Source organism: Manis pentadactyla, chromosome 6 (assembly GCF_030020395.1).
Source record: "Manis pentadactyla isolate mManPen7 chromosome 6, mManPen7.hap1, whole genome shotgun sequence".
NCBI lineage: Eukaryota > Metazoa > Chordata > Mammalia > Pholidota > Manidae > Manis > Manis pentadactyla.
Window position 1 is genome coordinate 19,641,669 of NC_080024.1, and position 24,808 is coordinate 19,666,476.

The 24,808-nt window shown below is 39.2% G+C and overlaps 1 protein-coding gene across 2 annotated transcripts in view; it reads right to left on the reverse strand.

Annotated features, from left to right (window-relative positions):
- The window catches only part of XRCC5 (X-ray repair cross complementing 5), an 85,337-nt gene that overhangs the window by 18,966 nt on the left and 41,563 nt on the right, over positions 1-24,808 (reverse strand). For both annotated transcript variants that reach the window (XM_036916161.2, XM_036916170.2), the window contains 2 exons: positions 18,956-19,049; positions 17,400-17,469 (listed from right to left, as the gene is read on the reverse strand). In XM_036916161.2, the coding sequence (XP_036772056.2) occupies positions 17,400-17,469; positions 18,956-19,049 (164 nt within the window). The remainder of the gene's footprint in view (positions 1-17,399; positions 17,470-18,955; positions 19,050-24,808) is intronic.

A 24,808-nucleotide genomic window follows, 5' to 3' on the forward strand; every position in this document is an offset into this window, starting at 1 on the left:
CCGACTTCCTCATCTAGCAGATAGAAGATGCCTGCTTCCCTTTCAGGAGCAGAAGTCAGTGGATCCGACACAGGGAGCACCACAGCCACAGTACTATGCACGATCAGTGGCACAGGAAATTGAATTAAGGTGTAGAAAGTGCTGCCCACCTCAACCGTACAGATGCAGCCCTGGCTGTTTTTTTATTATTATTTTTCTTACCAATAACTAAAAAAGTCAATTAAAATCTCACCATTTAAGCTCCACAAGTTCAGTCACAGCCTATTTTTTCATGCTTAACGATTTTCTCATTAAATGCAGTAATTTCTTACAAATTGCACTAATAAAAGTAAATCCTGCTGGGTGTTTTACCCCCTTTTCAAATGCTGCCTTTTCATTGATGTGTTAAATTAAAACCCCAGGCACAAGCAGCGGAGTAAATGCAAAGTCCTTATTGTTAGAATCCATTCCTGCAGACTATGAGAGCTCTCATTTTGTTTTTGTTTTATTTGAACTCGCGCGTCCTACTTTGTAGCCACAGGAAGAATGATACTGGAGGTCTCTTGGTCTTAGCTCAGTCTGTAAGAAAGGTGATAGTGTGAGCTAATGAAAAACTAGATAAATGGCACTGGTTAGCCCACTGGTTGTAAGCTCACTTTATGGTGGAGAATAAACATTACGACACGTCTTTTCATTCTAGATGAGTAATATTTCTCATCTTAAGTAACTTGGCTATAACACTGATCTGTTTCCAAGTCAGCTGTACTACATTTCCTGGTCAACAGGTAGTTTCCATGGCATTCTATGGTCTTTTCATTTTTTATTAAAAAACATTTAACAACTAAAGACCCACTGAACACATCCCTCAAAACCTAAAAGTCGTCAATATTTATAGAAAGACCAAAGAACATCCACTCTTCAGTGTCACTAATTTCCCCAATGGCAGAAAAGAGTGAACTTAAGTACAAAATTGGGACATGATGCTAACCTAAGAAAGAAACTAAAGGAAGACTACATCAAATGAGGAAGTGATTTCTTTGGCTCATTTATAGTTGACATATATGCCATATGCTTCGAAGTATGTGATGGGGGTGTGGATCAGGAATAAAGAGGGCAGAGAAAGGGTCTCCACAATTTTCTAAGGTCCTAGAAATTCTAAAACTTGGTGAAGGTTACTAGAAGTGATATACAGAGAATTAATAACCTTACCATCTAGACATGATCCCATTCCAGATGGACAGTAGGAAGGAGGCAGAATGCAAGATGACAGTGTTTGGTACTATAGCAATCTTAAAGCATCTGTCTAGCTTTATATTGGAGTGGATGTCATCAAACTAATGCAGGAAGTAGGCAGAAGAAACCAAGTAGCCATAGCAACAGTACAGCCAAGAGGAAACGCTCTAGAATAGACAATCTGGCAATGGGAGCCAATTAAAAGTTGGTAATTGAATGGAATGGAAATTCATGTATGAGTCGAAGAGATACAGTGAGTGGTGAGTCAGACTCCTTAGCAAGGAGAAAAATAGGCAGCCACTAGCTGAATGTGCTTCTGTGGACAATGCAGGAGGGAGAGGCAGCACACAGTGTTTTATGATGCCTCACGAATTTGAATCATTCTTAAAAGGAAACCTCAAGTACCAGAAATTTTAAAACAACTGTATTCCATGTGAAAAATCTTTCTACAATTTGATAAATAATGATGATCTGTGCTTATATGGTATCTTCCCTTAAGAACCCCGCAGATATATATATTTTTCCTTTCATTTTCCCCTTTATTTCTGATTTTGTGAAAAAGGCTGTATAATATTCTAGATCTCAAAATATAGAGATATTGTATTTTTCCACATTTTTGATGGGGCTAAGATTTATGAATTGATCCAAAGAACCTGATAATTAATTCTGCTGCAATTCAAAAGTTCACACTGCTGTTATTTCCAAGCACTGCTTTGTTAAAGCAAGCAATAGAAACAAAAAAATTGGTATTAGCCAGCAGTATTCAGAGAACATCTCTTTAGACTGGGATTTGGGGATGAGAAAAAAGAATGAACATTCTCTGTGGAAAGAACATCATGAGCAAACACAGAGGCAGGAAAGCCAGTATCACAAGTGTTGCAGCAGGAATACAGCTTGGTTTGAGTACAGGGTTTACAGAGGGGACATGGAGAAGATGAGTCCAGAATGGCAGGGTGGGACCAGACTGGGGAGAGCCTTGAGTGGGGGACTAATTTTAAAGATATGGGAGTAATTAAGAAGGGCTGACCCATAATCAAATCTGTGCGATAAGAAGCTAAATCTTATGAAATGTATACAGTATGAGATGAACAGGATAATGAGTATAGGATGCTACAACTGTCCAATGGTGAAGTAATGAAAGCCTGGATTAGGACAGTGGTAGGTAGAATGGAAAGGAAGAGACAGAGCAAGAAAATCATTTGAAATTAGAAGAGAATTAGAATTAGGTACAGAGTGGTCAGAAATGCTCATCAACAGTAAACTCAAGAGGTAAACAACAAGAGCAAAGAGAGGCTGTTACTTCTGGGGCAGGTCCTAACAGCACCCCCAGCACCAGTGTGCCCTGTCACTTACGCTGTTGGTCCCACTACACCTTTCTTCAGGCCCTCTCCTCTCCAGCCTCTTACGGCTCAGGTTATGCCAACCTCCTCCATGAACCTTTCCACCAGCTGCCACCCACATGGATCTGTAGTCACACTCTACCTTCTGTGTATTGCCTTGGAGGAACCATCTGTGCCTCCACCTAACTTGCCTCTCTAATCTGTGCCCTAGACCCCTTTGGCACAGGGGTCTCCCTGACTCAAGGATCTTATCCAGTCTCCTGTCTTTATAGACCATCTCTATGGTGCTTCCCCCAGACTTACATTACAACCCAGACTTTTCCCCTTAAGTAAAGACCTGTATAACCAACTTGTTATGTCTTTCCCTTCTCAGTGAATAGCAATTCCTTCCAGTTACACAGGCCACAACACTTGGGAGTCATCCTTCACTTGTTTTTCTCCATACCCTGTATTCAAACCATCAGCAAAACCTGCCAATTCTACTTTCAAAACATATCTAGAACCTGACCTCTTCTCACTGCCTCCACCACTCCCTTTCTCACTTGGATTACTATAGTAGCCTTCTAATGCATCTGTCTACCGTGCCCATTCTCAACATGGCAACCAAAGCACCTTTTGAAACATAATTCAATCAGATCACTCTTCACTTAGAACTCTTCAGTGGTTTCCAACTTCACTCAGAGCAAAAGCAAAACGTCTGGGAGGTCTGTGTGATATGCGCCCCAGCTTTCTCTCTGCACTCACCTACTTCTTTCCTCCAGCCCCACTGGTCTTCCTGATGCTAGATGAAGCCACATGCACTCCTGCTTCAGAAGAACATGCTGCTCTCTGTCTGCAAAGCTCTCCACAGAGAAATCCACCAGGCTTTCCTCAATTCTCTATTCAAATGACACCCCAAAAGTGAGCCTTCCTTGATCATCTACACAGAAATCACAAGCCCATCTCATTTCAGCATTCACTATCTCATGACCCTGTTTTAATTTTTTTCTATAGTGTTGTCATGAATTGAATGTTTCCCCAAAATTCATGTCCTTTCCTGAACTTCAGAATATGACTTTATTTCGAAATAGGGTCCTTGCAGATATAATCAACTTAAGATGAGATTACAAGGGGTGGTGTCTTTCTTTACAAGAGGAGGAAAATGTGGACACAGACACCCAGAGAGAACTCCATGTGAAGAAGAAGGCAGAGACTGCAGTGATACATCTATTAAGCCAAAGGCACCAAGGACTCCAGCTATCGCAAAAAGCCAGGAGAGGGGCCTGAAATAGATGCTCCCTCAGAGTACTCAGATGGAGCCAATGCTTCCTACACCTTGATTTTGGACTTCTGGACAAATTGTGAGAAATAAAACTTCTTAGAGAAAATCAACTTCTGCTGTTTTAAGCCAGCCAGTTTGTAGTTCTTTGTTACAGTAGCCCTAGGAAACTAACACAAGTTCTTATCAGCATTTGACTTATATCTTCTTATTTGTTTACTGTCCATGTCTTGCCACAATAACTAGCACATGGTAGGATGCAAGCCATTTGCTGAAAGGACGAACAATTAATGGTCTAGGCTTCACTGGTTTACTCCTCTAACAGCCTATGGAATGGAGATGTCCTTTTGTATTCCTTTAATTTAAACTCATGCATTGCATATTCAGTACTGGTTATCACTAAGGGGAATGGGCAATCTACAACTCTATCACCACTCTTTAATTTACAGACATGGAAATGGTTAAAATAGCTTTATGGAGGGGGGAAATCAGACAAAGAGTAATGTTAAGAAATGTATGCAAGTGTGTGTGGCTATGATTTCCAACTTTGTCATGACTATATGCATACAGGCATGTTGATGTCACTTACAAGTATGACTTAGCCCCATCCACTGTGTTTTAAGCATTTTTTTTTCTCCTTTTAGACCAAGTTGCTTGATCCCATGGGGAATGGCGGGGGAGGGAAGGTTCCCAAAATAGAGTGTCCATAGCTATAACCTTAATTTGCCATACCTTAAAACAACTAACCATTTTGACTACAATATAGAGCATTAACAGGGATCAATAGGGTTATTCCTAGGAAAGAGAGAGTGAGAAAGCAAGATAGAGAATGTAGACGCGGACAGGGTTTGGAAGAGAGGGGGACAATGAAGGAGACTTCCCCTTTTTGACCTTATGTACTACTATATGTCCATTTGATTTTTTTCCCTGAATATGGACATACTTTTTAGTGAGGAAAAGCCTAAGCAACTAAATCGTTTTGAAACACTTAAGAGGCATCATATAAGCAGACAATAAACAATTTTTGTTTCTAGTGAGTTTCTGGTTCTAGTGAGTCCTAAATGGAAAGACATTTTCCGTGGGTTGGCATTTACTGATGGTGAAAGAATACTTTGATTTCACTGATCCTTTTATTTCTTTTTTGTTCCATTCTTTCTACACCATCTACTTCTTTCTATTACTCATATACTTAGAGGACAGATTAAAAAGGACCTTAGAAATTATTTAATTTCACCCACTGTCCCCATGAAAGTCTACTAATTAGAACCAGATCTACTACAGGCAAATCTTTGATTTGGTTTCAGCCCTCCCTATAATTCCATACATTTAAAATGTCAATGTTTAAGTCTTTTTGGCTTCATTATAGTCCACTGAAGAGTAATTAGAAATGGAGAAAATTATGACATAACCCAACCTTACTAATTCCATATTTTTCTAAGTGTATGAGATAAATAATGAATCCATCAACATAAACCCATGCTTGAGAAAAGCACCAAAGAAGAAACAAATGAAAGGAGGGAATAATGAACCTATAAACTTTCCAAATCTATAAACATTGACTTAAGTAAGACTTGATATACTAAAATATCCACTGTCATTAAAATGTAAATTGGCTTTCATTACTCACAACTAATCGTCTCTGTTCTAACAAGTTCTTGAAATCTGCACAATTTTTCCTGTACTAAGCTTTTCATTTACTAAAATAAATGAATTCCTCCTATGAAGCAGAAAACTCTAAAACACAAACATATCTTGTAATACACGGATTTAAGTTCTTTTTTAAAACTCCGATATCCAAAGACCTTTATTTAAAATATACTCTATTTACCTAGTTTGCCAATGTTTTCTTTATCCTGTAGAAATTCACTTGGGTCCCTAGATTTTTATTTAGCTAGATGAAGTAAAAATTATAAAGGTATCACTAGCCAACAAGGTCTCAAGGTGGACAACTTTCATTATTAAAAACATCATAGAGAACAACTGCACAGAAAATCAACAGAGATATAGATTTGAACAAACTATCACCCAAACTGACCTGACAATTTACAGAGCCCTCAACCTAACAACAGCAGAATACATATTCTTTTAAAGGGCATATGGAACATTTGCCAGAATAGACTAATACACTAAACCATAAAACAAGTCTCGATAAACTTAAAAGGGCTGAAGCCATTCAAAATATGTTCTCCAATCACAGTAAAATTAAATTAAAAATCAGAAACAGAAATTTGGGAAATTTCTGATATTTGGAAATGAAACAACATACCTCTAAATAATCCAAGGGTCAAAGAACTAATCACAGAAGAAATTAAAAAGTATTTGAACTTAATGAAAATAAAAACACATCAAAATTTATGGTTCACCACTAAAGAACTGGCTAGAGAGAAATGTGTAGCATTAAAACACCAATATTAGAAAAGAAGTGGGGTATCAAATCAATAACCTAAGCTTCTTTAAGAAACTAAAAAAGAAGATCAAATTAAATCCAAAGCAAGCAAAGGGAAGAAAATAATAAAGACCAGAGCAGCAATCAAAGAAACTAAAAAAGGATGGGGGGGGAAAATCAATAAACAACAAAGTTAAGATCTTCCTTAAAAGATAAAACAAAATCCATAAACCTTTACCAAGAAAAAGAAAAGATATAAATTACCAAAATCAGGAATAAAAAAGGGGACATCACTATCAACTCACCGAACTTAAAAATATCATAAGGGCAAAAAATAGTATGAATAATGTTATGCCAACAAATTAGACAACTTAGATGAAATGGGCAAATTCTTACAGGGACATAAATTACTATGACTGACTCAAGCAGGAATAGAAAATCTGAATCTATAATAAGTAAAGTAACTGAATTAGCATTAAAAAGGTTCCCACAAAAATGCAGACCCAGAAGGCGGCACTGGCAAATTCTGTCCAAATATTTAAAGAAGAAATAATAATAATCCTAAAGAGGAGGAAAGAATACTTAGCAAATCATTCTATGAGGCTGCATTTCCCTGATAATCAAAGCCAGAGAGATGACAAGAAAACTATAGAAATACATCCCTCATCAATACATAAATACTGGACTTTGTTCCTGCGTGGAAGGTTGGTTTAACAACTGAAAATCAATGAATATAACATAGCATATTAACAATAGAATCAAACCTGTATGATCATGCATCTGACAAAACTCAACATCTATTCATAATAAAAGCTCTCAACCAACTAGGAATGGAAGAAGACTTCTTCAAATTGATAAAAAGAGAATCTGAGAAAAACTTAGAACTCACATCATACTAATGGTGGAAGACTGAACCTTTCTCCCTAAGATCAGGAACAAGGATGTTCACTCTCAACACTTCTATTCAGCATTGTACTGGATGTTCCAGGCGGGACAACCAAGTTAAGAAATTAACGGCATACAAGTTAGAAAGCAAGAAGACTGCCTTTATTTATAGACAACATAATCCTGAATACAGAAAACCTCAGGCTTTTATAAAGAACTAGAACTAATAAACAGGTTTAATAAGTTGCAGGATATAAGATCAACATGTAAAAATCAGTATTTCTGTATATATTAGCAACAAACAACCCAAAAAATAACTTCAGAACTTCCATTCACAATAGCACTAAAAAGAATAAAACAGTTGGCAAAAATTTAACAGAAGTACAGGACTTATACACAAAAACCTATAAAATGTTATGGAGAGAGAGTAAATAAGATCTAAAAAGGAGAAATATTCCATATTCATGGATCAGAAATTTCATAATTAAGATAGAAATTCTCCCTTAATTATTCTACATACCCAGTGAAACCCCTGAAATACCAGTGGACTTTTTTGTGCAAATTGAAAAGCTGATCCTAAAATTTATATGGAAATGCAAAGGACCTAGATTAGCATAGCAATTTTAGAAAAGAACAAAACTGGAAGACATACTACAGTATTTCAAAACTGACTATGAAGCTAAAGTAATCAAAACAAAATATTAGTGAAGGCAGACATAGGTCAATGTAACAGAATTGAGAGTATAGAAATAAACTCTTAAATTTATGTCAACTGATTTTAACAAGTTGCCAAGGCAATTCAATGGGAAAAGGACAATCTTTTCAACAAATGGTGCTGAGGCAATTGGTTACCCCTATGAAAATTAATCTAGACACTTATCTCATACCCATTCACAAAAATCAACTCAAAATGGATTATAGACCTAAAACTTTCAGAAGAAAACACAGGAAAAAATCTTTGTGACAAGGAGTAGGCAAAGATTTCTTAAACAAGACAACAAAATGACAGTCCATAAAGAAAAAAATTATAAACTAGACAATCAAAATTAAGAACTTTACACTTTAAAAGACACCATTACAAAGACAAACCAAAGACTCTAGAAAATATTTGCAAATCACATATCCAAAAATGAACTTGTATCCAGAATATACACAGAATTCTCTACATCTTAGTAAGACAACCTAATTAAATATGGACGGAAGATTTAAACAGACATTTCACCAAAGAAGATATATGAATGGCTACTAAGCACGTGAAAATGTTTCGCATCATTAGTCTTTAAGGAATACAAATGCAAACCACAGTAAGATACCAACACAGTGCCTTCAGAATAGCTATACTGAGAAGACTGACAACACAACTGTCATAAGGATAATGGAGAAAGCGGAGCCTTCATTCACGGCTGGCGGGAATGCAAAATGGCAAGCTACTTCTGAAAAGAGTTTGGCTATTTCTTAAAAAGTTAAAACATAAACTTTCCATATGGCCCAGAAATTCCACCCAGAATAATAAACAAATAATTGTATGCAAATGTTCACGGTGGCATTATTTTTTTAAAGAATCTTTGATATGCAATCTTATATTGCTTTCAAGTATACAACACAGTGGCTCAGCAGTTACTCACATTATTAAGTCCTCACCCCCTCTAGTGCGGTTACTGTCTGTCAACATAGGAAGATGTGTTAAAGAATCATTGGCTATATTCTCCATGCTATACTACCATTCCCATGACCAACTTATATTATGATTGAGAATTTTTGTGTCCTTTTATCCCCCTTACTCTCCCCACCCACTCACCCAACTCCTCTTCCATGGTAACCACCAGTCCATAGTGGCATTATTCATGAGAAAAACTGGAAACAACACAAATATGCAACAACTGGTGAATGGATAAACATAACGTGGCATATCCATAAATTGGAATATTATTCAACAACAAAAAATCAATTATTGATACATTGTACAACATGGACAAACTTCAAAAACATTATGCTAAGTGAAAGAAATCAGACTGTTAAGTCTGGGGAATGGAAATCCCAGAGCAAAATACCTCTAAAAACTGAAATCAGTCAAAGGGAGAAATAAAGTTTAAAATCCGTTTATTGCTTACAAACTGCGGTCTGGGGCCGTTTCTCTTTCCTGCTCCAGCAAAAGCAAAACCGGCCCTCCTCTCTCCTCTTGGGTACAGATAAGCCCTCCTTGCCCAGGTAATTACCCACTGATGTGGAGGTAGACATACTGCTCTCCACCCCTGAGGAATGATGCAAATGCACTAAAGCCATATTCTTTCCACCTCTCAATACCTATTGATATGCAGATGTACTAAAGCCAGGCTAGATATTCTGGAACTGTTACAATTTTACACACACAGATGTAAAAGACTGCACTGTGACTCCATCTGTATGAAATTTCTGGAAAAGGCAGATCTATAGACACAGAAAGTGGTTGCTTGGGGTGGTAGTAGGGGAAAAGAGAATCGACTACAAATAGCCACAAACTTTTTGGGGTGAGGGAAAAGTACTTCAGCTGGACTGTGGTAATGATCGTACAACTCTATAAATTTATAAAAGATCACTGAACTGCATTAAGACATGAATATATATTACAGTAGAAAAGTATACTTCAACAAACAAAAAACTGCCAATAAGTAAGTGCAATGTAGTTAAAGAGATTTGTGGAGGTTTAGACAGAAGGGAGACGCTAGATGTTTCTACATAAAACAACTGCTAAAGCTTAGAGAGCAAATTTTACTCTCAATGTCCCAAAGAAATTACTAGATTCAAAAGACAGTTACATGAAAAATGGCTTTTGACTCCAAAGGCCTACAGTGGCTATCTTGAGCTATATCCTGAATATAGCTATTCTAATGGCTATGGTTCCATCTCATTACCACTGAAAGACACAGACAAACTACAGGATTTCAGCAGTTTAATCTGACAAAGGAAATGAAAACGAGCCTGAATTAGTCAGCTCAGGATGCCATAACAAAACACCACGGACCAGGTGGCTTCAACCACAGAACTTCACCTGCTCACGGCTGTGGCGGCTGGCACCAGCACGGTCAGGTTTTGGTGAGGGCTCTTTTTTTTGGCTTGTAATCACCTTCCCGTTGTATTCTCAGATGGCAGAGAGAAAAGACGAAGACAGGAGCTCTTAGGAGAGCACAAACTTTGGTGTCTCTTTTCATAAGGGCACTAATCCCATTATCAGGGCTTTAACCTCATGACCTTATCTCAGCTAAATGACCTCCCAGAGTCCCCATCTCCAAACACCATCAATCAGTGGTTAGAGCTTTACCATGGGAACTTCTAACACAATTCAGTCCACAGGAGGGCCCTTAATCATAACTATAAACCAAATATTTTTCTCCAACTGTCTATAGGGAACTGCAAAAAAAAAAAAATTTAACTTTTCTCCTATGTTCAAAGACATCTATGTTAAAAATATTCTCAAGCCCTGCTGGAAATGTTCTGTATCCGAACCAAACTCCCTTCCCTTTTCTGGCCAAAGAAACAAGCATGCCATTTTGTTAAAAAGTCTTATGTAAGACATGGGTAACAGATAAGACTAACTGTATCAAGTTATGCTTGCCTCTTCTTCCGGTCAGCATGTTTTTTGCCTTGGGCTTGCAATTTAAAAGGGGGGGACCAATACACTTTTACAGCATTTAAGCGGGATTCCAAGCTGTTTCTAGGTTCCTCTGAACACACTTCTGCTGATTAGTGACTATTTTAACAAAAGCCTAACATCCTTTCCTAAACATTGTAATTGGTTAAGAGCTTCTGTTTTTTGTCACGAGCAGTCACTTTAAGTCGTTGATTAAAGCCATTTGCACATCAGCACAATCTGAAACCAGTTTCCTTTTTTAACCAGCTTGGCTTCAGAAGCCATCTTGAAGACAGTCCAATGCAAGGAGAACCAAGTGCAATGCCCCGCATGACAATCATCTATCATGCATGGAAGAATTCATTAGGTAGAGCGAAAGAACCAGAATTGCCATGAATAGGTACTTCAACAGCTCTGCCTCACAAATCACTCTCATTGGCACTCACTGCGAGGGTGAACTCCAACAGCCAGTTGGGTGACACATCCTTTCTCTGAAGCACCCATTATTAATTCTGCATTCCCATCAGGACCAACTGTAAGCATGTGCCTTGTTTCACCACTGGCAGGGGTCATCAGTGCAAGCCAGTGGGTCACTAAACACAGCTAAATGCACCCTGAACAGACTCTGGTCTTCTGACATGGGGAAAGTCTTCATACGAGTTCCACAGTTTCAGCCAGAAGGGAAAATATCCTTTCCATGTTCAGCATAAAAAGGGAAAAAGTACTCGGCAGGTTGAAGGCAAGAAACTTTACCACCTACTATGGAAAAACAAAACACTAGGAGAAAACAGGAATGCTGCAGTGTATCACATACAGTCTTACTTTAATGGCCTCAGGAAGACATCTTAGCGCTGAGAACATAAATACTGCAAACAAGCTTTTATTTTTATGCTACTGGTTACCTCTCTTTGTAAACGAATAGCCAGGCTACATTTTGTAAGAGCCATGTCCTGTAATGAGATAATCTGCCACAGACTGACAGGAACTTGAAAAGACTGTAGAAGCTAAGTAAGAATGGATAGGACCGTTTTAGGGAAATAGCTGAAAACTGAACATACTTCGTTATGTGTGTATGACAGTCTTTGGTTTCTATATCATGCCTTTTTTCTTTTTGTCTTCAATTCAATCATTTCATTTTCATTACCTGGTTGATAAATTCTATGATATTAAAATGTAAATGTCAGGGTAGTTCTGTGCCATCTAAGGAAATGCCCACAACTAATGAAGTTTAAGACACAAGAGGCCAAGAACTGGCTCTCTGGAATTAGGTGCAGTGTCTTCCAGACATTTGCAATAATCTGTGCAAAGTCAACTACTCTGGGCCTCAGTACACCCACATGGAAGATGAATAAGCCAGTAAGGATAATACCACACCCTTTGGGCAAGTATCCTTTATGATTCCAAATAACTGATTTTTGTTTTCAAATGAGACTACTTGTCATTGATAAATGAGACATAAAGGAAAGCTGCATCATCAAGTTCTGGGGTTTAACAACTTAAAATGAAATGAGTCAAGAAGGAATCCAGTCAGATATTTAATAAATGATATAAAAGTATAAACTAAACCTTTAGAATCGGTAATCATGTATTTTCTGTCTCTTGACAACATGCATCACCGCTATCTTGGGAAAGGACTAAGAAAGTATGTCAAACTGTTAAAAAGAAAACCTTTATATGGCCAAAGACATTTAAATTTGTAGTGACTGTATTTGGTATCCTTCTTTCAAGATGTTCAAGGTTTTGACAGAACTTACTTTTCTTAAAAATTTACCAGCTCTGTGCAAAACAACAGATAAAGGCCTTATTTTTATCTTCTGATCTTTATCTGGAAAAAGCCAGGGCAGGTTACATAATTCATGCCTAAGATTACACAAATCAGGACCCATTAAAAAAATGAAACACATGTGGGAAACTTCTCCTTGATCCCAACTCTTTGGGAATCCACAGTTGAGGGCTTGATTCAAGGTGGAGAATCACGTAGTACATGGAAGGAAACTGCTGTGCAAATGGGACAGAGACATATCATATGAACACAGAACTGAAGAAAGTCTCTTCTTTGACAAATGATGTAATTTTATTACTATCATTCTACCTAGTGCTGAAAGGTCTTGGAAAAGTGAATTTTTAGGAAATACCCTTTAAAATTGAAAGGACACTGTGTGATGAATGAGAATACGGTAGGCTGGAGAACAAAGGCAGGAAGACTTGAGAATGAGTCATGACCCAGCCAAAGTGAGGGAAGAGGTATGACAGAAATGAAATGCCTCAGCAGCCACAGAATAGTCACCTTCATCTAATCAGATGGGTATGTGCAAATTACTGCTCACTGTACATAAGCCTAATGTGAAGTATCAGACCCCAAGTAGGAATCCATACCATTTCCACTTAAGCTGTCTTTTCTCGACAGGTTTTGCCTTTTTAAACCAATCATGCTCCTGTGAATTCAGTTTGGTGGAAAAACTTTGCCACCTCTCACTTCTCAGAAGCCTGGTATCAACCTACAAATCTAAGCAGCAAAACCAGGGTCCACAAAAGAAAAACCATCATCTCAAGTTACAAAGTTCCATTCCATCCTTTTTTCTGTCTCCATGTATCCATCTCTTCTGGCTCCTAAGGTCCTCTGAGAACCTGTTTTGACAGACCAGACCAGGTAGGTTCAAGCTCCTTACATAACATCTCATACCCAGGGGGAACCTGCAGATTCAGACACATCTCAATCATGCAGGATTTATCTGGAGGCGTTAAGTAATATGGCTTTTCCTTCTCCTCCATTTTAGCATTCTTCCTAATTAGAAGCAAGGAAGGGACAAAGAGTTTGAGATCCACGGTGCTCCTCCTCAGCAGCTCTACTGAACAGTTCGTGGAGGAGGGTGTTCACGTAAGTGGTAACTTCAGTTTGAGGAGTCACTGAGAACTCTGAGGACTCAGGTTCTTCCAAAAACCCGTATCTACAGATCACAGTCCACGAGGATGGCACTGGTGTGCTGATGAATACTGTGTGAGGGAATCAACACTACTTTTACAATTAAGGGATGATTGTTATATACACAGCCACGGTCAAGATTTTTCTATTGTAAAACTATAGTGACAGAATGGTGGGGTGGGTAAGGAGGGAGGAGAAAAGGGACCAGTAAAAGAAGAGGACCTGAGAATCAAAGACAGCTTACAGAAGCATTGGCAGCCAGAAAGAACAAGTCCCTGGGGTTCAGTGTTACATCCTCTATGCCAATAAGCTTAGGACAAGAAATGTTACTCACATTGAAAACCAGAAGAAAATGTGTAGATGCCTACAACTAATGTCAAGGGGACAGAAGCACATACTCAGAGTATGAGTACAGTACTATTAGGCCAGAGAGAAAGGAATTACACCCACACATTAGTTTACAACAATAGGTGAAAGGGCCAAGTTCTAACTAAAGGTAAAACAAACTCACCAACTATCTATTATTGATCATGCTGTGGCAACTGAATCAAAAAAGAAAACAGATATACTTGAGAAAGAGAGGGTTTCTCTCCCTACCCCTGACCCTAGGCAGAGATTTCCTGGAGGGATAAAGAACATCAATACCAGGGAGGCTTAAACATTGGAGTCCTTTGGGCTTATAAGGGATGTGAGTCTTGGCTTAAAAAGGGCCTCAGTAAAGAGGTGCCCATGTAGAATGAAGGTAGGAAAAGTAATGAAGAAACAAAACTTCTGGAACTTGAAGCAAGAAAGGGATGGATAAAAGGAAAGCCAAGTTAGGACCACAAAATAGAACTATGGCTGACCCTTGAACAATGTGGTTTTGAACTGCACAGGTCCACGAACACGTGGACTTGTTTTTTCAATAAATGTATTGGAAAAAGTTTTGGAGATTTGTGGTAATTTCTTTTCTCTATCTTACTTTATTGTAAAAATACAGTATGTAATACACATAACACACAAAACAGGTGTTAACTGTTTCTGTTGTCAGTAAGGCTTGCAGTCCAACCGTAGGCTATTAGTAATTCAGTTTTGGGGGAGTCGAAAATTATACGTGAATTTTTGACTGCATGGGGCAGTGGCACCCTTAACTCTGCATGATCCAAGGGTCAACTGCAGTTGCTAACAAGTGGGCAGTCCCATTTTCCCAAAGCTCTGCAGAAAGTCTGCCTTGGAGTTCACCAGAGAGCTGTGACAACCAAGTCCTAGCTGCAGAGACACCCGCCACCATAACACCAGCAACCCACCAGCACTCAGCATAAATGGACAGTCTACTCATCAAAAGTGCTATTTGTAGGCACATTCAAAACACATGACCTTATTATGTCTAAACAAGAAAACAAAATAAAACTGTGTAGGAAAGGAGGGCATTAGGAACCAGGAGAAACAGTACAGCTAAGTGGAAAAATCTGGTATTTGGAAAGAGACATGGATTTGAATCCCTATGTGGTTTTTTGGGAAGTTTATCTTTTCCAGTTTTACAGTTTTCCATAATGGAAAAATGGGGATGATACTACCTATTATAACCTCTATGCCATCTAGGGGTCACTTGCTTTTGTTATTTCCACTAGACTGTTTTGAACCCCCAATTCTAGGGCCTAGGGGAAACATGTTTTCCCAAGATGTGAGCAAATTATCAGGATTTATGGTCTCCTTCTCTCTCAGACTCTGGTCTCCTGTGCTCTCAGGTCTTTTCACTTCTCTTCCTAACGTAATTCTGGATCCAAAGCTTTGCCTCTTCACCAGTTTCCCTAAATACAGCACTCAAACCAAGCATTCCAGAATTTTACTGACAAAGAACATGTAGAGCTGTGAGCTGGGAAGAAACCGTAGAATGCTGTGCCCTTACATGAATTCATTCACTTCCTCTCCCTCTTACCTTTTCTCCTCATCCCTTCCTCTCCTGAAGTAGCTCCAGTTTTTCTACTTCTATGGCACTAGTAGCTTCCCCATCCCCTGAACCCAAGTACTGGCCAACAACCAAGCCCAGGAACAGAGATTCAGTCTCTCCCCTCAACCACTTATTGGAGTATTTTATCAATAAAAACGATCTTTTTCAAAAGATTCTGGCACCAGCTTTTAAAGCTCTAAAATTTTCTCCACTTGCTCACGTGACTCAGCAGGATTGCTATGTGGGATAACTGAGATGAAGACTATAATAATGTGCTAGCACAATGACTCGGACGTGGAAGGCACTACGTAGTGGCTGCCTTTACAGGGATGCTGTTGCTGGACTGAGTCCCTGAAGAGACTGTGCCTACACGCACCAGGGAGACCCGGCACTTCCAGAGGGAGCACCTTTGACTCTGGCCGAGGTAACCGACAACATATGGTCAAAAGCAAAGAAGGCTTCAATCTTTCTTCAAAAACACTAAAGTCATGACAGACAATAATGTTCATTGACTTGTACAGTAATGTCTCTGCATCCTTCCAAACACAGTCACAATATGCAGCCAAAGAGATGACAGCTCAAGTACAACGCTGTGGAAGCCTCCTTTGGTCACCGCAATATATGAAGGAGAGAAATTCTGATATACTGTTTCTACCAATTCTTTTGGAAAACTGTCACTTTAATTTTAGATTTCCTCCTACTTAGATGTAGTTTCGTTTTGTGTTAAAATTCAAAAACTTTTCTCCTATGTGACAGTTCTTACCAGGGCAAAAAGTTTTTTCTCCATCTCAAAACACAGAACATATGCACATCATCTGCCTGAAGAATGCAGATTCCCATGCTGACAAGGTAATGTTCCTCAGGCAGGTCCCCGGGCCTGGCCTCCGGTGATCCTGCCACAGGATCTGGAAGTGTGTGCACTCTCTCGAGGTGCAGCTGGCAACGGGCTGTCTTTGGGCAACAGCACAGCTGATCTGGGCTTCTTGCTAGGATACTCAGACTCTTAAGTGGTAAGGTCCCCTAGAGCTGGTAGATGCTATAGATGATTAAACTAAAAGTTGTAGTGTTCCTAGATATTTAGGAGTCATTTTTTCCACAAAATGCCAAGAAGGTGGGACAGAAAGTTCTGTGCACACATTAACATAAACACTCACACACAAGGCAGCTCGGACAGGCCTGACCCTGGAGAGCAATAATGAATGCAATGCTCTTGTACACACAAACCTGTAGGATGAAAACTACCAGCGCCCACCCTTTGAAGGGCAAATGAATAGACACTTACATGCAATCAAGTGAATGAATGTTGGTCCCAGACCCTCTGTCCATCCCTGAAAGCTGTTTTAATATTAGCGCAAGCCTAACTGAAATTCAAGATTGTAAGTGATGAGAAAAATGTGAAGATGTAATCAATTTCAGAAGGATCAAATCTAGGCACAGCAGCAAGGTGTTTCTGGGACTTTGTAAAGGGGCTCAAACCCTTAAGACTAGAATAATTGTGTGTCTCTGAAAATAGGGAACAATGACACAAACATGTTTTATTCCAAGCTCACTCCCAAGACCCCCAAAGAACTTCAGTGAAGTGGAACCCAAGCTCCAAGGTTCTGGCTCACAGTTTTCTTAACAGACAGACCTACGATTAGTTCTTTGGGAAGGCTTGTGCCAAGTTGGCCCCTGTACACTCGTAACGTTGCCTGGGTTGCTTGCTCACTAAGAAAGGACAACCACAAAGATCCACCAGGGAAGAAAACTGCTATATAAAGCATCACAACAAAAGGCTGTACTTCTTACTCAATACTTTAAATTTATTAACCTAATTATGCACCTTCTGTTAAATGCAGAGTCTCTGGTATCGACTCACCTTCCTCAAAGCTGGCTCTCTTCTGCCTCACCAGAACACGGAAGTTTTCAGCAGGATTCACACTTCCGACCTAGAATACACCCACAGACAATAAACCTGCAGATTACTTCTCTTTTTGGCAGCACCGCAGGCAGTACAAGATGGTTTAACGAAGTAAGTGTGCTCTTATAAAATAATACCAAAGACAAAGATTAAGGCCCTTTTTATTCATTTTCATTTCCAAGGTTCTGTTAAAAGCTAGCAGAATCGTGTGGCCAAAAGCTGCTGTCTGTACTTTCACTCACCTCTCTTTATACACGCTGACTTCTTTCTAGAGGGGTCAGAAGTATTACAACCCAAGCCACCAGGCAGGCTAGCTTGAAGGCTTTAAGTGGCACACTGCCTGTGCATCTTGACACCCAACCAACTAGGAAGGAGAAGATTCTGCAGTGGTGTCGGTTCAGAATATACGTATCCCACTTATGATGTGACATGAGAAATACCATGAGTCTCGTGCTTGATTCACAGAACTGCCCTTTTTGAGGGACTGTTGCTGAACCTTGGGCATTGAAGTTTCAGTAGAAGATAAAAACACGTCCAAGCTGAACATGTCCCCCAAAGTAAAAGCAGATCATGTATAAATATCTACTATAGTGCTAGCTGGTAAGTTCCAAAGACGAAAGTCTGCCACACAGTATGGCACATTCTGATCACACTTAGTTAGGTCTTCCATCTTCCAGTTCCAACCTTAATAGGCTCTAAGTATCATTCAGCACATAAGGGAGAAGACAAATGGGGTTCTTTTATGGCTGGTAAACTCTGGTAGAAGATGTATGGAAGTTTCCAGTTCTCAGCAATCAGAAAAGCTCTCAGAAAAAATGATTTTTTTCCCTTTACTATAAAACACTGAAATAAAATACAAATCATTTTCAGATATTCAGTTTTCCTGAGAGCATTTCTGATGTGTGACAAAGGCATGCCTGAGCACTAATTATCCTTCCTAGTGTATTTGGCTAGTATGGGACAATTTTAAGATCCAATGATTCAAAGTAAGGCCACTTAACGTAAGGCAATATATTCATGTTCCAAAAACTTCCCATTAAATAAAGATCTCAAGGGTTAAAGGATACTTGGCTTGGGGAAATTTTAAACTTGTGAAGCCTGTTTTAAAATTGTATTATTAGAAAAGTAATGGGAGAGTTATGCTCATATACCTGGAGATTAAGACTCCTATCTTCAACCCCCACTTGTTACTTTGAATAAACAGAAAGCTGCAAAATGAAGCAAAAAAAAAAAAAAAAATCTCTACAGAAAGTGCTACCACTGAGATGCTCCATGCTGTAGATTACAGAACTCCATGTACTATATATCATATAGCTCATTCTACAGGTGAGCCACTGACAATAATCACTTCAAGGAAGGAGGGAACAGCCTGAAGAAAGCAATGGGCCTGGATGGCTTACATACTGAAAGGCCCAGAGAAAGTGGTATCTCAAAGGAATAACACAAACTGATGCCCCCTCCCCAAAGCCCAGCCTTCCGTGAGGTGAGAAGCATGCCGGAAAAGTTCTGCTTACCTTGGTGACACTGCCTTCTGCCAGGCTGGAGATACTGAAGGGGGCCTCCCCTTCCTCAGCCTTGAATTTTTTGAAGGTGAGTCCTTCCTCACGGCTGGAAAAGAAATAAAACAGGCTTTATTTTTCCCTTAAAACAGAACAACAATACAAAAACCACAATTGCTGCTGTGAAAAGTATGAATTTACTTTAAGTATCAAAAATAAATACTTAGTCCCTCATCACAAGCTGCCTGCCTCCCTTTCCCAGCCTCAGAGCTCTCGACAGCCTGGCTGGAGCCACCCTGGCCTTGTTTCCCAATAGCACAGAAGTCATCAGCTGCAGTTCATCACAAAACACTCTCCAAAGGCAAAACGGCCAACACAGGTAATGGAGACTTAATATTTCGGTAAGAAACACATTTACTCTTCAGATACTATTTTCTAGTTTCTGTCTCAGAACTGCCAGATCTTAGCTTTCCATGTCCTACCAGACCTTTGTGTCTAATAGCCCATCTTCTCCATTGTGTATGAGAGCTTTACAAGGCTCTACTTACAGCTGTCAAAACTTACCAGACAATCCTTAATTAAATATGCAAGAGCTTGCAAGAGAATTCTTAAACTACAAAAAACAACTTTCCAAAGAAAACTTTTAATTTGTTCTTTTATAAACCTAATTCTGTTTTGGGCATTATGCTAACAAGAGTCCAGCAGTGTCTGTGTGGTAAGGGAAAGCTGACTCCAAGGAAGTGCATCAAACATCTTGCCTCAAGTAACATGCCAGCTTTAACCGTCTGCCTTAAATTCCAGAAGAGGTCAAGTTAAATGCAAAGGAGAAGAAAATCAAATCCAAAGACTCTGCCCGTAATCTCACTTAAACTGCTGAACTTAACAGATTCAAAGATTTTTCTCCCAAACACTCAGTCTGGAACAAAAACAGCTGCCAAGAAATGGCTGAATGAGAAGGGAAATTAGGAACTCAGATGTGATGTGTTCTTGTTCAAAATCCCAACCTTTAGACAGTGAGGCTTGAAAAAGATGTTACCCTAAAAAATAAAGCAAAGAAAAATAAGGTCTAAGCTGGCTTATTCAATGATATCTCAGTGATGAATCTCCTCTTACAATTAGATGAAAGGACAGAAGAAACCATTACAGCCCTACAAACATGAATTAAAAGTTCATTATTTGACATTTTTTCCATTCACTACTTGCGTTTTTCCTATTGAGAAGTAATGAACAGGTAAGTAGAACACAGAAGGATGGGGACCAGGGAACATTAAAAGAGGTGAGTCATCCAAACCATTTTCCTTCAAGCAGAATAAGAAATAAACAAAGCCTTGATGGCAAAAACAGAAGAAAAAAAAATGCCCAAACCCCAGGAAGCATAAATTTCCATCAGAATTTGAGTCTATTAAAAAAAATCAAGTTACAGCCATTTCAGTTAACATTTGCTGGTTCTTCCCAAGAGACAGATGACGTACTCCTAGGATTCTAAACTCAGTTTTGCCACTGACTAGCCCTGGAATCTTATACTTTCTTGAGGGTACTGACTGTGCACTGGTTTTTATGTAACTAGAGTTCAGAGTCTAATAAGTCACTACCCTCTCAGATCTTCAGTTTGACTCCTCAGGATGACACTGAAGACAGTAAGTACTGTGAGTATATCAACTATTCACCTATTCTGTTCAAAACATACAAATTAACTTATACAGCAGGATTAAAAAGCATTACACATACAGAGCACTATGCTAAGTTCTGTGAGAATACAAGATTGAATCACATGAAGAATTTCTTAAACCCTCCAAAATAAGGTTCTAGGAAAGGAAGAATAAGAAAATATATATACCAATTCTCCAAAACTGGGCAGGTAAAGGCAGGCCCAGGAATAAGCACAAAGTAATTTGGCTAATATTCTCCAGATGAATCATTTAATAGCATTATTGGAATTTTACTTATACTAAACTTATAAGGTCTACTTGAAGTAGGGAAGGGCAATGATGTCATCCCCAAACAATTATAAAGGAGCTGAGCCCTGGAAGGTAGAAATTATCCACCCAAGATCAAGTAGACATATAAATAGTAACAAGTGCATCATTTGGATGTTGGGACCATGGGTAGATTATCATTCTTTCTCCTTTTCTCACTTTCTTTCACAAATTTGCATACATTTTATAATTCATTTATTTAGCCAGACATTTACCTAATACTATGTGTCAGCCACTAAGCTAGGCTCTATACTCCAAATATATAATTAATACACAATTAACACCTTCAAGAAGTTCAGTAAAATAAAAAAGATAAAAATGGGTGGACAATTAACAAAATACTGTGGTAAGAAGCATGTCCCTTTGGGAGGACAGCAAGTAGCTATACTGGCTGGGGCAAGAGGCGAAAGCTGACTAGTAGTGAGAAATAAGGACAGAAAAGACAAGTAGTCCCTCCTTGTCTGTGGTTTTGCTTCCCATGGTTTCATGGCAACCTTGAAACCTTTCCATGATAACTTGTCACCAGCCATGCTCTGGAAGCAGATGCTCCTGCTCCTGATGAATCAGGTCAACAGTAGCCTAACGCTACATCACAATACTCGTGTCATTCATCTCACTTCATCTCCCCATGAAGGCACCTTACCATCTGACATCATCACAAGAAGAGTGAGTACACATGATATTTTGAGAGAGCGTGACCACATTCACTTAACTTCCATTATAGTATATTATTATAATTGTTCTACTTTATTATTAGTTGTTGTTAATCTCTTAATGTGCCTAATTTATAAGCATCTTTCCATCTTATCTATAAACTTGATCATAGATTTGTATGTATAGGAAAAACCATAGAATATATAGGGTTTAGTACCATCTGCAGTTTTATGCATCCACTGGGGGTCTTGGAATGTATCCCCACAGATAAGGGAAACTACAGTACCTAAATCACAGACAGAGAAACTGTGAGGGAAGAAAGTGGTTCTTTAGGCAGCTGGAATATGGATTTCTGCTTATCTGGGTTTTCTCATTTGTGTAACAGAGTTTGGTCTTAAGCTGAAGGTAATGGAAAGTCATTAAAGCAAAGGTTTTAATCAGGGGTCAAAGATGGTGTCAAGGAATCTATGAACCATCTGAAATTATATGCAAAACTTAGTATGTTACAGCATTTTCCTGGGGACAGGATTCACAGTCCATCTCACACACACACACACAGATTAAGAATCATTTCATTAGTGAATTTTAAGCAAGGGAATGATGTCATCAGATTGGCTTTTAAAAAAATCACTCAGGTAAGATTGGCACGAGGGAAATCAGTGAAGGGGTTATCTCAGTAAGCAGGCTAAATTGAGGCCTTCATAAAAGCAATGGGGATGTTAATGACAGCTAACTTTTTTTTTAATGCTTACCATGAGATAGTCAATATGTTAAGCACATTTAAAACATCTCGGTTAAACTTCACAACCACCCTGTGCATTAGCTATTATTTTTGTCCTTTTGAAAATGAGCAAACCAAGGTTCTTAAAGGGCCTGACTTTGTCTAATGCACACAGTTAGTAAGGGGTTCACAACTAATCCTGTATTCTTAACCACTCTCCTATACAGCCTCCTAAAAGGCAGGAATTTGTTACTGCCACTTGACACAGAGCAACTTGTCAGTTTTAACCACTGCTAAAGGGAAATGCTTGGGTTTTGATCCAACTCTATTTGACTCCAAAATCAGTGCTACTAGCCACTATACTAACCTGAAGCAAAAGGACTGGATTTGAGGGAAATCTAATACAACTTGGCAAACCAATTAGATATGCAAAGTGGGAAGACTTCCTGGAGAGTAGGTGTCAGTCACTGGCATGAGAACAGCAGCATGAAGATGGGCTTGAAAGGAGCTGGAAGGAGAAAGGTGATGAAATCACTGCTGGACATACTGACCTTAAGACATCCAGTGTACAGGATGGAATAGGTTAGAATGGACACATATTTAGTAGTTTTTGAAGACTTGTATGTGAAATAACTACAGGTCTCAGGGTATGCACTGCTAAGACAATATGGCATAATGATGTGAAGGCAAGCTGGGAGTCAGAATGCCTGTGTTTAAATCCTTACTCCAATCTTGGGCAGGTTTCTTATCTCCTCTAAGCCTTGGTGTTCTCAGCTTTAAGACAGGGTGAATAAACCCACTCCACAGGATGGCCCAGAGGATCCGAACAGATAATGCACGTAAAGCACTCAGCACCTATCTGTGCCCAGTGTCAGCTCCTGTTGAGGAGGAGGCCCACCGAACACCAACACGTGAGGCAGGTAGGGCAGGAGCAGCAGCTCCCAGAAGCATCTGAGAGGGACTGTCGAACAGTTAGGAAGAAAAATCTGGAGAAGCTGAAGTTAAGGAAGATATTTGAGTTTGAAGATGCAAAGAATAATTGACAATGTCAAGGGCTACAAAGAGGTCAAGGGAGAAAAGGACTGCCAAGCTGAAGTGAATTCAGCAAGCAGTGGCTTCTGGAAGACCCGTGTCAGGGAAGTGGTTGGGGCAGAAGTCCGAGACAATGAGCTCTGGGAAAAGCAGCAGTGTAGACTTTCATTCCACTGAGCCTGGCTTATGGAAGCAAAGAAGAGGATTACAGGAAGTAATTAGAGGGAGGAAGCTAAGGGGAGTATTTTATTTTGTTTTAGAGGAAAGAAAAATGTTAGTTTGGGGAGGGAAAGTGGTACAGAGGGACACGCTGAAAATACAGAAAAAAATTATTAATGGATTAGGCACCAGATGAGACAGAATTTAGTATCCTGGGAGACAGGTGGAAGGACTGACTTTGGACAGGATGAGGTACCATCTTCCACTCACACAGGAAAGAAGGAAGTTAAGGAGGTGCAATACAGATAGGTTTTTAGATAAGATGGGCCAGAAACCTGAGGAAGTCCCATCTATCGACCCCTATGAAATTCTCTATGAAATTACAGCCACCGTCATCATCACTGCCATAGTTGTCACCGACGTGCCAGGATGTGACTAGGATTTTGTAAATAATTTCCTCACAAACACTGTACTGTTACTATGTGTTAGGTACTGGGCCTGGTTCTAGGGATACAACAGTGACCAGCATTTATTAGTCAATTAACCCTGTGACAGGACAACCCTATGAGACAGACACTCCTATTAACCCTATTTACCCAAGAGGAAATTGAGGCTTACAGAAGACGAGCAACACAGGCCTAAAGTCACACTGCTGAGCAAGAGGCCAACTCACATTGCCTGACTTTGGAGTCTTAGCCAGTAACCAGGTGAGAGTGGCTGCTGAGAGTAGGTAGGGAGGAGTCTTAGGGGACTTGATGAAAGAAAACTTTAGACTATCTGCATAGAGACGAAAAGAAATGAAGATTACTCATGAGTTAGTTGCACAGATGTCCTAATTCTCATGCAAGTTCTCTGTCCAAGAGATGACATTTTCATTTCAGGGAAGCAATGCTTTTATATAAGGGTAAAGCATCGTACATTTTTGGCCTCCAATGTCACATGCTGCTATTACCCTCTTGAAATGAAGAAATGACTTCAACACTAGGAATTGAACAGGTTCAGTATGTGAACAGTGTATCTTCTCAAACGTTCAATGATTTTACTGATTTTGCCTATTACTGCTTTGGGTTTTGACTACTACCCTCCTTCTAAATAGTTCAAAGTGCTCTAACATTTGTGATTTCATTGTAATAATAATGGTTGAGATGAGGCTGTTTTTAGATGGAGAAATTCTCATAAGTGTAAATTTATTTAACTAAACTCAGATCAAGAGTGAAAACACTGGAATGAAAACTAGTGATTCCCAGTTTGGGGCTCATCTTGGCCTCTGACACTCCCTAAACAGACATTTGCCCACTCCCCAATCTTAGCCCTTCACTCCTCCAC